At 36.4% G+C, this 12476-nt stretch overlaps 1 protein-coding gene across 1 annotated transcript in view; it reads right to left on the minus strand.

The window, feature by feature from the left end:
• Fbxl17 (F-box and leucine rich repeat protein 17) overlaps positions 1-12476 on the minus strand; it is a 516653-nt gene that overhangs the window by 490199 nt on the left and 13978 nt on the right. The window contains exons 2-3 of the mRNA XM_026391318.2: positions 6941-7063; positions 4862-5119 (exon numbers count right to left, since the gene is read on the minus strand). Coding sequence (XP_026247103.1) covers positions 4862-5119; positions 6941-7063 — 381 coding nt within the window. The remainder of the gene's footprint in view (positions 1-4861; positions 5120-6940; positions 7064-12476) is intronic.

Below are 12476 nucleotides of genomic sequence, written 5' to 3' on the forward strand. Positions count from 1 at the left end.
AAAAACCTCACAGTATCACCAGATTAAAATTTACCAATGCAACACTTATTATCTTTACATCATTTTCAGCCTACAGAGACTCATTTCCAAAAATGCTGAGTTCCATGAAATTAGATTCAGGTGTGACAGACACATAAAATAGTAACTTAACAAATATTATTTATTGCATTTATTTAATACTTTGCTATTGCTATCATTTGCTAGCTGGCAAATACTAAGTGATAAGAAAATATTAGGAAAACTAAAACAGCCTATTATTCTTAAATGTTCTTCTCTGTCCTAGATACATGATTATAGTTTTTGTTTTGTTGTTATTATTGTTGGCCATACTGGGTATTGAACAAAGGGGTGCTAAGTTATATCCTCAGCCCCTTTTATTTTTATTTTGAGACATTATTTCACTAAGTTCTCCAGGCTGCCTTGAATTTATAATCCTCCTGTTTCAACCTCTCAAATGATGGGATTACAAGCATGTGCCACCATGAGCTGTTGATCATAGTTTGTTTTTGTTTTTGTTTTTTTTCTTGCAGAGGGGGAATAGTACCAGGGATTGAACTCTGAGCTACATCCCCAGCCCTATTTTGTACTCTTTTTTTTTAATATTTATTTTTTTAGTTGTAGTAATACTTTTATTTTATTTATTGTATGTGGTGCTGAGGATTGAACCCAGGGCCTTGCACGTGCTAGGCAAGCACTCTATCACTGAGCCACAACCCCAGCCCCCTATTTTGTATTCTTTAATTTAGAGACAGGGTCTTACTGAGTTGCTTAGCACCTCGCTATGGCTGAGGATGGCTTTGAACTCCTGCCTCAGCATCCCATTACAGGCGTGCACTACCATACCCGGCTTTGATTATAATTTTATAAGATATACATATACGTTCCACTGGTAAAAACTGTTCCACTAGTAAAATTATTTGGGTAAAATTATATTTTATGGAAATATAAATACCAACATTACGAAGTGCTATTTCACAAATAAAGATAGTTTAGTCAAAAATGGTCTTTTAGGTGCTTCACCATAAGTTTGACAAACATTAGTAAACAGAATCCAACTCTTAAAATATTAAATTCTAGATATCTAAGCAATTGATTTTGAGTCAAAGAATTCAAAAAGCACACACATTTGATATTTGCTAAAGTCAATCAAAATTATATCATTTATGAAAAAACTATATTTTAGAGACATTATCGATAAAATATATACATATCGCTTTAAAATATTTGTCAGTTTGTACTGAAAAAACAGGAAAAAATTTTAGCTATAGAACCAACAATTCAGTGAATTGCTAAGTTACTGAGTTCAAGAGAAATCATTAACACAATAAAACTCATCAATTAAATTAAATCAGAGACACGGAGTCTGATAAAAGAAAAAGTTGGTTATGATCTACATACTGTGGGGTCGGGCTCCAAATTCCTCAATAGGACACCCATAGCACAAGAGTTAACAACTAGAATCAACAAATGGGACTTACTCAAACTAAAAAGTTTTTTCTCAGCAAAAGGAACAATAAGAGAGATAAACAGGGAGCCTACATCCTGGGAACAAATCTTTACTCCACACACTTCAGATAGAGCCCTAATATCCAGAGTATACAAAGAACTCAAAAAATTAGACAATAAGATAACAAATAACCCAATCAACTAATGGGCCAAGGACTTGAACAGACACTTCTCAGAGGAGGACATACAATCAATCAACAAGTACATGAAAAAATGCTCACCATCTCTAGCAGTCAGAGAAATGCAAATCAAAACTACCCTAAGATACCATCTCACTCCAGTAAGATTGGCAGCCATTAGGAAGTCAAACAACAACAAGTGCTGGAGAGGATGCGGGGAAAAGGGCACACTTGTTCATTGCTGGTGGGACTGCAAATTGGTGCAGCCAATTTGGAAAGTAGTATGGAGATTTCTTGGAAAGCTGGGAATGGAACCACCATTTGACCCAGCTATTCCCCTTCTCGGTCTATTCCCTAAAGACCTAATAAGAGCATGCTACAGGGACACTGCTACATCGATGTTCATAGCAGCACAATTCACCATAGCAAGATTGTGGAACCAACCTAGATGCCCTTCAATAGATGAATGGATAAAAAAAATGTGGCATTTATACACAATGGAGTATTACTCTGCATTAAAAATGACAAAATCATAGAATTTGGAGGGAAATGGATGGCATTAGAGCAGATTATGCTAAGTGAAGCTAGTCAATCCTTAAAAAACAAATGCCAAATGACTCCTTTGATATAAGGGGAGTAACCAAGGACAGGGTAGGGACGAAGAACTTGAGAAGAAGATTAACATTAAACAGGGATGAGAGGTGGGAGGGAAAGGGAGTGAGAAGGGAAATGGCATGGAAATGGAAGGTGATCCTCAGGGTTATACAAAATTACATGTAAGAGGAAAGGAGGGGTAAGACAAGATAATACAAGTGGAAGAAATGATTTACAGTAGAGGGGGTAGAGAGAGAAAAGGGGAGGGGAGGGGAGGGGAGGGGAGGGGAGGGGAGGAGGGATAGTAGAGGATAGGACAGACAGCAGAATACATCAGACACTAGAAAGGCAATATGTAAATCAATGGAAGGGTAACTGATGTGATACAGCAATCTGTATATGGGGTAAAATTGGGAGTTCATAACCCACTTGAATCAAACTGTGAAATATGATGTATTAAGAACTACGTAATGTTTTGAACGACCAACAATAAAAAAAAAATTCATCAATTAAGAATAGCCCCATCCAGGCTTTTGCAACTTTATTTGTATATCTTAAAAACTGTTAGTTGACTGAAAACATAATATGCTCCTAAGCAGGGTTTATCAAAATATCACTGAGTCATAAAATTAATTTAGTGAGTGGGTCAAGGCCAGCACTTATTTAACATAGTAACACAGAATAGATAATATTAATGTGCATTGCATATCTGTGTTTTTTCATAAAACTATATTTCTATTTGATATTATATATATAATATATATATATATGCCATTATTTATTATACCCATAACACTATTCCATCAGAAGAAAAGAATATAAAATAACCCTGCTACAGGAGAGTCTTAAGGACAGGAAAATATTACTCTCTACACTACAATGAGATTGCTATGTAAATACTAAAGAACAGAATTAGCTTAAGGAAAAAAATTTGTACTGTTTTACTATTTCTATCAGAAACATAATTTATATATACCTAATTCAGAAACCAGGAAAATCTAAAGCAAACCTCTAATCTAAACAGGTTAACAAGCTCAAAAACACCTCATATTCTAGGGAGGAGTTACATAATTAGTTTCACAATAATAAAATTCATAATACTTAAGCAGCACACTAAAGTTTTACTTCTTAAAGTAGTTATCATTCTATTTCAACCATAACTGTGATCTTATTGTTTTTCACAAATAATACTAGGAACACCCTCAGTAGTCTGCTAAACTAATCCCTATTTGTAAAATTTCATGAGATTTAAATACAGTTGAATTCAGTTCTTAATTCACAGAACTTTTAAAAATGTTTCAGGGTGAAATATAAATTGTTGAGAATTTCTATCAAGCAAATAAAATCATGCTACCTTCATGTATATGTCTCCATAAAACATTAATTTTTTAATACATTTTAAGAACTTCATGAAATGCTAGTGAATCGTCCTGTACATAGCAGAATCAATGATGAAAAATATTACAACAAGCAAAATTGTTATTGCACAATTTGTTTTTGCAATGACATAGGCTTCCTTATAAACTGGTAATATACTTAATATGTAATCTGACACACTCAGTAGTTACCAATTAGGATAAATCTTCCCAAATTTCTTTTAATATTAAGCATTCAGTTAATTCGTCTGTAATGTTTAAATTTAAGGATCTTCATTTGTGAAATGAACAATCCACTCTGATCCATGAAATTCTAAATGTCATTTCCAAAGGAAGCATATTAAAAAAAAGTATATGTAAAGCTAATTTTAACTCAATTATTCGGTGAAATTCAGATGATTACCATTTGTCTTCATTTTATGCTCTTCAATTTAGACTTCCATACTTAAATAATTTAAATCATGTATGTATGTATCTAGTAATATAAGAGAGAAATTAAGATTACTTTTTTAGCCCTGTACGGTGGCACATGCCTGTAATCTCAGTGGCTCAAGAGGCTGAGGTAGGAGGATCACAATTTCAAAGCCAACCTCAGCAAAATCAAGGTGCTAAGCAACTCAGTAAGACTCTGTCGGTAAATAAAATACAAAATAGGACGGGGGGTGGGGTGGGGGGGTGGCTCAGTGGTTGAGGTGCCCCCGAGTTCAATCCCTGGTATACCCCTAGCCAAAAAAGCAGATTTTTTTTTTTTAAACCTTCTCTGACCCAGGCAGGCAGCTGATCCACTACTGCAATCTCAGCAATTTGGAAGTCTAAGGCAGGAGGATCACAAGTTTGGGTCTATTCTAGGCAACTTAGCAAGACTCTGTCTCAAAATAAAAAGGGCTGGGAAATACCTCAATGGTAAAGAGTCTCTGGGTTTAATCCTGGGATTGGGGGGTGGGAGGGACACAGGGGTGCAACTTTTGCTGACCCAATCTGCATACTGTTTCTTAAAGCAAATTAAAGTTAAAAAAAAAAAAAACATAAATTAATAGAATGGCTGGTCACAGAAGCTCAGGCACTCACTAAACACATAACAAAGTTGATTTACTGATTGTAACTATGGCACTCTAATTTACTAACAAATAAAAATTCACTGGTACATAAAAAAGATGACTCATTTCATTCTCTGAGCATTCTTTTAAATACAACAACCTTTTAAAGTATTGCTGCAAAACATTTTTAATTAATTAGTAAAATCATTCTTCAAATGCTAAAATTTACCTGTTTGAGTCCTTCATCAGTAAGTTTGTCCTGATTGCCTACATGTACTTTCTGAAGTAAAGGACAGTGAGAGGCAACTGCAATAATAGAGGTGTCAGAAAGCTGTTTACACCTGTAGGCTGTATACCTAAGAAGTCCAGGACATTTGAATGCTAGAACACATACGCCAGTATCAGACATGCTGCGACAGTCAGAAATGTTGATTTCAATTATATTCTGACTTCTTGATGCAATTTTTTCCAATAATTCATCAGTGACCTATGAGAGAAAAAAACAGGAAATAAATTCAAACTTTTGCTAAAAGTAGAAAGTTCCTTTCATTTAATTTCCCACAATAAATTATTTAGATTATAGCAAAAAAAAAAACAATCAAAAGAAAATCCTTAATGTTAAACAGTAAGAACTGAGGTGCCCCTGAGTGGCATAATTAAAAAATTTGTTGTCTCCAGTTTCTGGCACAGAGCTGCCAAAACCTTTGGAATTTCTTGAATGATAGTATCTTTTATTATGAAACAAGCCCCTTTAACCACACCTGAGTTTATAATAAATAATGAAGTGACTCAGAATGGGGCCCCTAGGGCTGGGGTTGTGGCTCAGTGGTAGAGCACTTGCCTAGCACTCCTGAGACACTGGGTTCAGTCCTCAGCATCACATAAAAATGAATAAATAAAATGAAGGTATTGTGTTCATCTACAACTAAAAATATGTTTTTTTAAAAAGTGGGGGGGGAGAGGGGCATGGCTAGAGATATAGCTCAGTTGGTAGAGTGCTTGCTTTGCATGCATAAGGTTCAATCCCCAGCACCACCCCCCCAAAAAAAAAAATTGTGCCCCTAGATGCTTTCAGGATGGAGATTGGATACCATAAAAACTAAAAATCATGATGAGATAATGGAAACTTTCAGTCCTACCCCCAGCATCCATCCTCCAGGGATGGCCTGGAGAATCTGTTATAAAAACTCTTTTAATAAGGAAATTCAAATAGTCTCCAAGTTGGTGAACACACTGAAGTGCTGGGAGGATGGTATACTCCATAATTTGTCTACACATCTTTTACATTTGGCTGGTCCTGAGTTGATATAAATATATTAAACAGTTGGGCAATAGGGAGGGTTAGAAAAATCTATCAAAAGAAAAGTTTTAAAAAGTTATCTTAGCCCATTTTACTTCCATTTCTTCATTCATAATGCAGGGGAAATACAAGTATCTCCTCATGGGATTACTGAGCTAAATAAATGAATTGTATACATAAAAGCTCTCAGCCAGGCTTGATGGCACACCCCTGTAATCACTGCTACTTGGAGAGACTAAGACAAATTTGAGGCCAGCAGGGGCAATTTAGCAAGATTCTTGTTTCAAAATAAAATTAAAAAGGACTGAGGAGGTAGCTAAGTGACAGAGTACTTGCCTAGCATGCATAAGACCCTATTTTTGATCCCAAATGAAAAAAGAAAAAGAAAGAGCCCTCAGAATAGTACATGGTACAAAGGCAGTCTATAAAAATGTTTGCTATTCTTTTCTACTATTAAAATAATATTTGTGATATAACTTCACCCAAAAAAGGAAAAGTTTGCTAATGTTAAAAAAGTAATGAAAAAATGAAGAAGAATAAGAAAATTAAAAAGCAACAGAAGCTGAGGGTGGTGACACACACCTATTCTCCCAGATACTTGGAAGCCTGAGGCAGGAGGATTCCAAATCTGAGGTCAGCCTAGACAACTGGGAGAGACCCTGTCTCAAAATAAAATTTTTGAAAAGAACTGGGACATTGCTCAGTGACTGAATGCTTGCCCAGCATGTGTGAGGCCCTGGGTTCAATCCCGAGGACTGCAAAAAAAAAAAAAAAAAAAAAAAAAGGCAACCCCCCAATGGCCAATCTACACCAAAAGCAATCTTATTCATCATGAGAACATAGCTTTAACTTGAATTAAAAGAAAAATTAAGAAAGCACACAATTTTAGGTTACAATCATTAAATGATCCTGAAAAACAACATGGAAGAGATTTTTGAAGAAGAATAAAGATTTTTTAAAGTGGGTGGGTCAGATCATTTCTTAAGTTTCTTAAAATTAGATTCATACCTGCTGACGACTACTAAGATCCAGTTGCTTCCAAAACTGGAAATCTAAACAAAGATCACGCCAGTACTTGCAAACCAGTGATGCAGAAAGGCAACGTTCATCCAGGGACAAATTGGAAAATATCTGTGAATAAAAAAGGAACAATATAAGTACTAAACATTTTCAAGGCTTAGAAAAAGACCTTTATTAAGTTAGAAAAAAATAGCTTAAATGTTTAAAACAGAAAACCATCTTTAATACCAGTGGCCATTATTGGAAAAGTCATTGTTAAAGATTGCCCTAGTGAGGACGCATGTACATAAACTGTTATCTTCTGTGTAAGGGCAAAAGAGAACAGGGGGATACTAGCATATATGTACCAAGATATGCATGATTCTGTGTTTGCTTATTGTCTTTTGGAAAGATAAACCATAAACTAATAAAAAAAATGCTTATTTTTAGAGAAAAAGGGCAGATATATGAAAATAAGATTACTTAGAAGTTTTCTAGTTTGACCTTGAAACTACATAAATTTTTAATATATGAAAAGAAAAACAAAAGCAAATCATAAACACACACACACACAACTTCTATGTTATCTCACTGGGTATATGGAAAGTCAACATGAACCTAATCCTAAGAGAAATATACACATCATATATGAGACACACTACAAAATACCTGATAAGGACTCCTCAAAAACTTCCAGGTCATGAGAAGTTTTTATCTGAGAAACTAAATAGTTCAAACATTAAGGAAAAATAACAACTAATGCAGTCCTGAATTGGATCCTGGGACAGAAAAGGACATCAATGGAAACACTGATAAAATCCAAATAAAGACAAGTTTAATAGTCATATAGCAGTGCTGGTTTCATAGTTTTGGCAACTGTATAGAAATAATGTAAGATTAAAAAAAAATTAGGGGAAATAAACTGGGTAAGGAGTACAGGGGAACTCTCTGTACACTTTTTTATATTTATACTCTTTTTATAAATCTAAAATTATTCCGTATCAAACATGATGTTATTCACTCAATATACAAAATAAAACAAAATTATCCTAAAATTAAAAAACTACTTTAAACAAAAATTTTAAAATTACTACAATTACAGTTACTGTTATAGTCAGTCAGGGTTACAACCAATACAGATTTATGAAAATCAAGAGATATATGGCTGGGCAAGGTGGTGCATATCTGTAATCCCTGCTACTTGGGAAGCCAAGATACGAAGATCTCAAGTTTGAAGTCAGCTGAAGCAACTTAGCAAGACCCTGCCTTCAAATTGAAAATAAAAAGGACTGGCCATAGACTGCTCCTGGGTGCAATCCCCAGGACTGAACACAAAAAACAAAAAAAAAAGTGTATCAACTGTGTGGATGGAGAAACACTGAATAGAACCAACTATAACAAGATATATCTGGACAATCAGATAAAACTGAACATAAAGTAGATATTAGATGATGTAAAAAAATTACTTTTCACTTTTTAGATTGTAGTTATATTAAAATGGCTATATTCTCTTTAAAAAGCTATTATAACTTCAGATACTTTAGTGTTTATGGCTGAAATGATATACCCAGAATATGCTTTTAGATTCTTTATTGAAAACAAAAAATGTTGGCAAAACATAAAACAAAAAAGAAGTTAAACTGGGTAAAGAACAACTGGGGATCCAATATACCATTCTTTGCTTTGGTTTATATATGAAAATTCCCACAATATTAAGTAAAAATTTTAAAGAGAACATAGACTCTTAATATATTGCCTTATATTAGTAGATGGGGAAAGCCATGATCCAAACCTATTTATATAACCTTGGGTAAATTATCTAACCTCTCTGTGCCTCAATTTTCTTTTTTTAATATTTTTTAGTTATATATGGACACAATATCTCTATTTTGTTTATTTTTGTGGTGCTAAGGATCAAACCCAGTCCCTAACATGTGCGAGGCAAGCGCTCTGCCACTGAGCCACCACCTCTATCTTTAAGATAGGAAAAATAAGGCATTTACAGAGTAGGGTTATTGTGAAATTAAAGAGTATAGAAAAAATTTCTGGAAAAGTGTCTGGAACAACATATGTAGTAAATAATTTCTATCATAACCATGGCCTACATGACTTACCTCTGTACAATCAAAAGTTGTACACAGGTTGGTCTCCTGGTAAAGAAAGTGAGTCACATATACCCGAGTCTCTCTCACTTTGTCATCAGGCCAGAGGGGCAGAGCAGAGCCGCCGCCCACGCGCGGAAAAGGCCCAGCGACCTGCCGGCGTGGTAGTCACATCACCCCAATTGGAGTAGGGGCAGAGCAGAGCCACCGCCCACACCCGGAAAAGGGCCAGCGACCCGCCAGCATGGCTGTCACGTCACCCCATGTGGAGTAGGGGCCGAGCAGAGCCTTCTCCCGCGCCCGGAACAGGCCCAGCGACCTGCCAGCGTGGTAGTCACGACACCCCAATTGGAGTAGGGGCAGAGCAGAGCCACCACCCGCGCCCACAAGGTAGGCAGGCCTGTGACCAACTGGCGGAACAGGCCCAGCGGCCTGCCGGCGTGGCAGACACATCATCCCATTTGGAGTAGGGGCAGAACAGAGCCACCGCCCGCGCCCGGAACAGGCCCAAAGGCCCGCTGGCGTGGTAGTCACGTCACCCAAATTGGAGTAGGGGCAGAGCAGAGCCGCCGCCCGTGCCCGGAACAGGCCCAGCGGCGCGCCAGCGTGGTAGTCACGTCACCCAATTGGAGTAGGGGCAGAGCAGAGCCGCCTCTCGCGCCCGGAACAGGCCCAGCGACCCACCGGCGTGGTAGACACGTCACCCCAATTGGAGTAAGGGCAGAGAAGAGCCGCCGCACACGCCTGCAAGGTAGGGAGACCAGTGACGGACCAGCAGAACAGACCCAGCGGCCCACCAGCATGGTAGACAGATCACCCCAATTGGAGGAAGAGCACAGCCGCCACCCGCCCCTGCAAGGGAGACTTTTCAACGATACAAGAGCAATATAAATATACAGGGGGAAAATTTCAAACACACAACAGTTTCACCAAGCAGAAAGAAACGCGACCAGTATGAAAAGACAAGGAAAGAAAGGACCACAAGCAATGCAGGTCAACTCAACTTTAGAAGAGGTAATAGCTGCAGGAGATGGAATGTCAGATAAAGAATTCAGGATATACATGCTTCAGATGATCTGGAGTCTCAAGGAAGACATTAGACAGCAAAATCTGACAATGAAAGATCACTTTGACAATGAATTACATAAACAAATCCAAGAAGCAAAAGATCAACTATATTGGGAGATAGAGGTTATAAAAAACAAACAAACAGAAATTCTAGAAATGCAGGAAGCAATAAACCAACTTAAAAACTCCATTGAGAATACTACCAGCAGAGTAGAACACTTAGAAGATAGAACATCAGACAATGAAGACAAAGTATTTCAACTTGAAAAGAACATAGACAGCTCAGCAAGACTGTTAAGAAACCATGAACAGAACATCCAAGAAATATGGGATAACATAAATAGACCAAATTTAAGAGTCATTGGGATACAGGAAGGTATAGAGGTCCAAACCAAAGGAATGAGCAATCTATTCAATGAAATTATACGAGAAAACTTCCCAGATTTGAAGAATGAGACAGAATCCCAAATCCTAGAAGCCTACAGGACGCCAAATGTGCAAAATCATGAGATCCACACCTAGACACATTATAATGAAGATGCCCAACATACAGAATAAGGAGAGAATTTTAAAAGCTACAAGAGAAAGGAAGCAGATTACATTTAGGTGTAAACCAATCAGGATAACAGCTGATCTTTCAACACAGACTCTGAAACCTAGAAGATCCTGGAATAAAATATTTCAAACACTGAAAGAAAATGGGTTCCAACCAAGAATCGTGTATCCAGCAAAACTAAGCTTCAGGATGGAAGACGAAATTAAAACCTTCCACGATAAACAAAAGTTAAAAGAATTTGCAGCTAGAAAACCATCTCTTGAAAACATCCTCGGCAAAACATTACAGGAAGAGGAAATGGAAAATAACAATGAAAACCAACAGTGGGAGGTAGGACAGTAAAGGGGGAAAAATAATCAAAGAGGAAAACAAACCATGTTTAGTAACATAAATAAACAAATATGGCTGGAAGAACAACCCATATCTCAATAATAACCCCAAATGTTAATGGCTTAAACTCACCAATTAAGATACACAGGCTAGTAGAATGGATCACAAAACAAGAACCAACAATATGCTGCCTACAGGAGATGCATTTGATAGGAAAAGACATACACAGACTGAAGGTGAAAGGTTGGGAAAAATCATATCACTCATATGGACTGCGGAAACAAGCAGGAGTGTCCATACTCATATCTAATAAAATAGATTTCAAGCCAAAGTTAATCAAAAGGGATAAAGAGGGACACTACATACTGCTCAAGGGAACCATACACCAACAAGACGTAACAATCATAAATATATATGCCCCAAACAATGGTGCAGCTATGTTCATCAAGCAAACTCTTCTCAAGTTCAAAAGTCTAATAGACCACCATACAATAATCATGGGAGACTTCAACACACCTCTCTCACAACTGGACAGATCTTCCAAACAAAAGTTGAATAAGAAAACTATAGAACTCAATAACACAATTAATAACCTAGACTTAATTGACATATATAGAATATACCACCCAACATCAAGCAGTTACACTTTTTTCTCAGCAGCACATGGATCTTTCTCAAAAATAGATCATATATTATGTCACAGGGCAACTCTTAGACAATATAAAGGAGTAGAGATAATACCATGCATCTTATCTGATCATAATAGAATGAAACTGAAAATCAACGATAAAAGAAGGAAGGAAAAATCATGCATCACTTGGAGAATGAACAATAGGTTACTGAATGATCAATGGGTTATAGAAGACATCAAGGAAAAAATTTAAAAATTCTTAGAGATAAATGAAAACACAGACACAACATATCGGAATCTATGGGACACATTGAAAGCAGATCTAAGAGGAAAATTCATTGCTTGGAGTTCATTCCTTAAAAAAAGAAAAAACCAACAAATAAATGATCTCATACTTCATCTCAAAATCCTAGAAAAAGAAGAGCAAAACAACAGCAAAAGAAATAGAAGGCAAGAAATAATTAAAATCAGAGCTGAAATTAATGAAATCAAAACAAAAGAAACAATTGAAAAAATTGACAAAACTAAAAGTTGGTTCTTTGAAAAAATAAATAAAATCGACAGACCCATAGCCATGCTAACGAAGAGAAGAAGAGAGAGAACTCAAATTACTAGCATACGGGATGAAAAAGGCAATATCACAACAGACACTTCAGAAATACAGAAGATAATCAGAAATTATTTTGAATCCTTTTACTCCAATAAAATAGAAGATAGTGAAGGCATCAATAAATTTCTTAAGTCATACGATCTGCCCAGATTGAGTCAGGAGAATATAGACAACCTAAACAGACCAATATCAATTGAGGAAATAGAAGAAACAATCAAAAGACTACCTACTAAGAAAAGCCCAGGACC

This window comes from Urocitellus parryii, chromosome 1, assembly GCF_045843805.1.
Source record: "Urocitellus parryii isolate mUroPar1 chromosome 1, mUroPar1.hap1, whole genome shotgun sequence".
Taxonomy (NCBI): domain Eukaryota; kingdom Metazoa; phylum Chordata; class Mammalia; order Rodentia; family Sciuridae; genus Urocitellus; species Urocitellus parryii.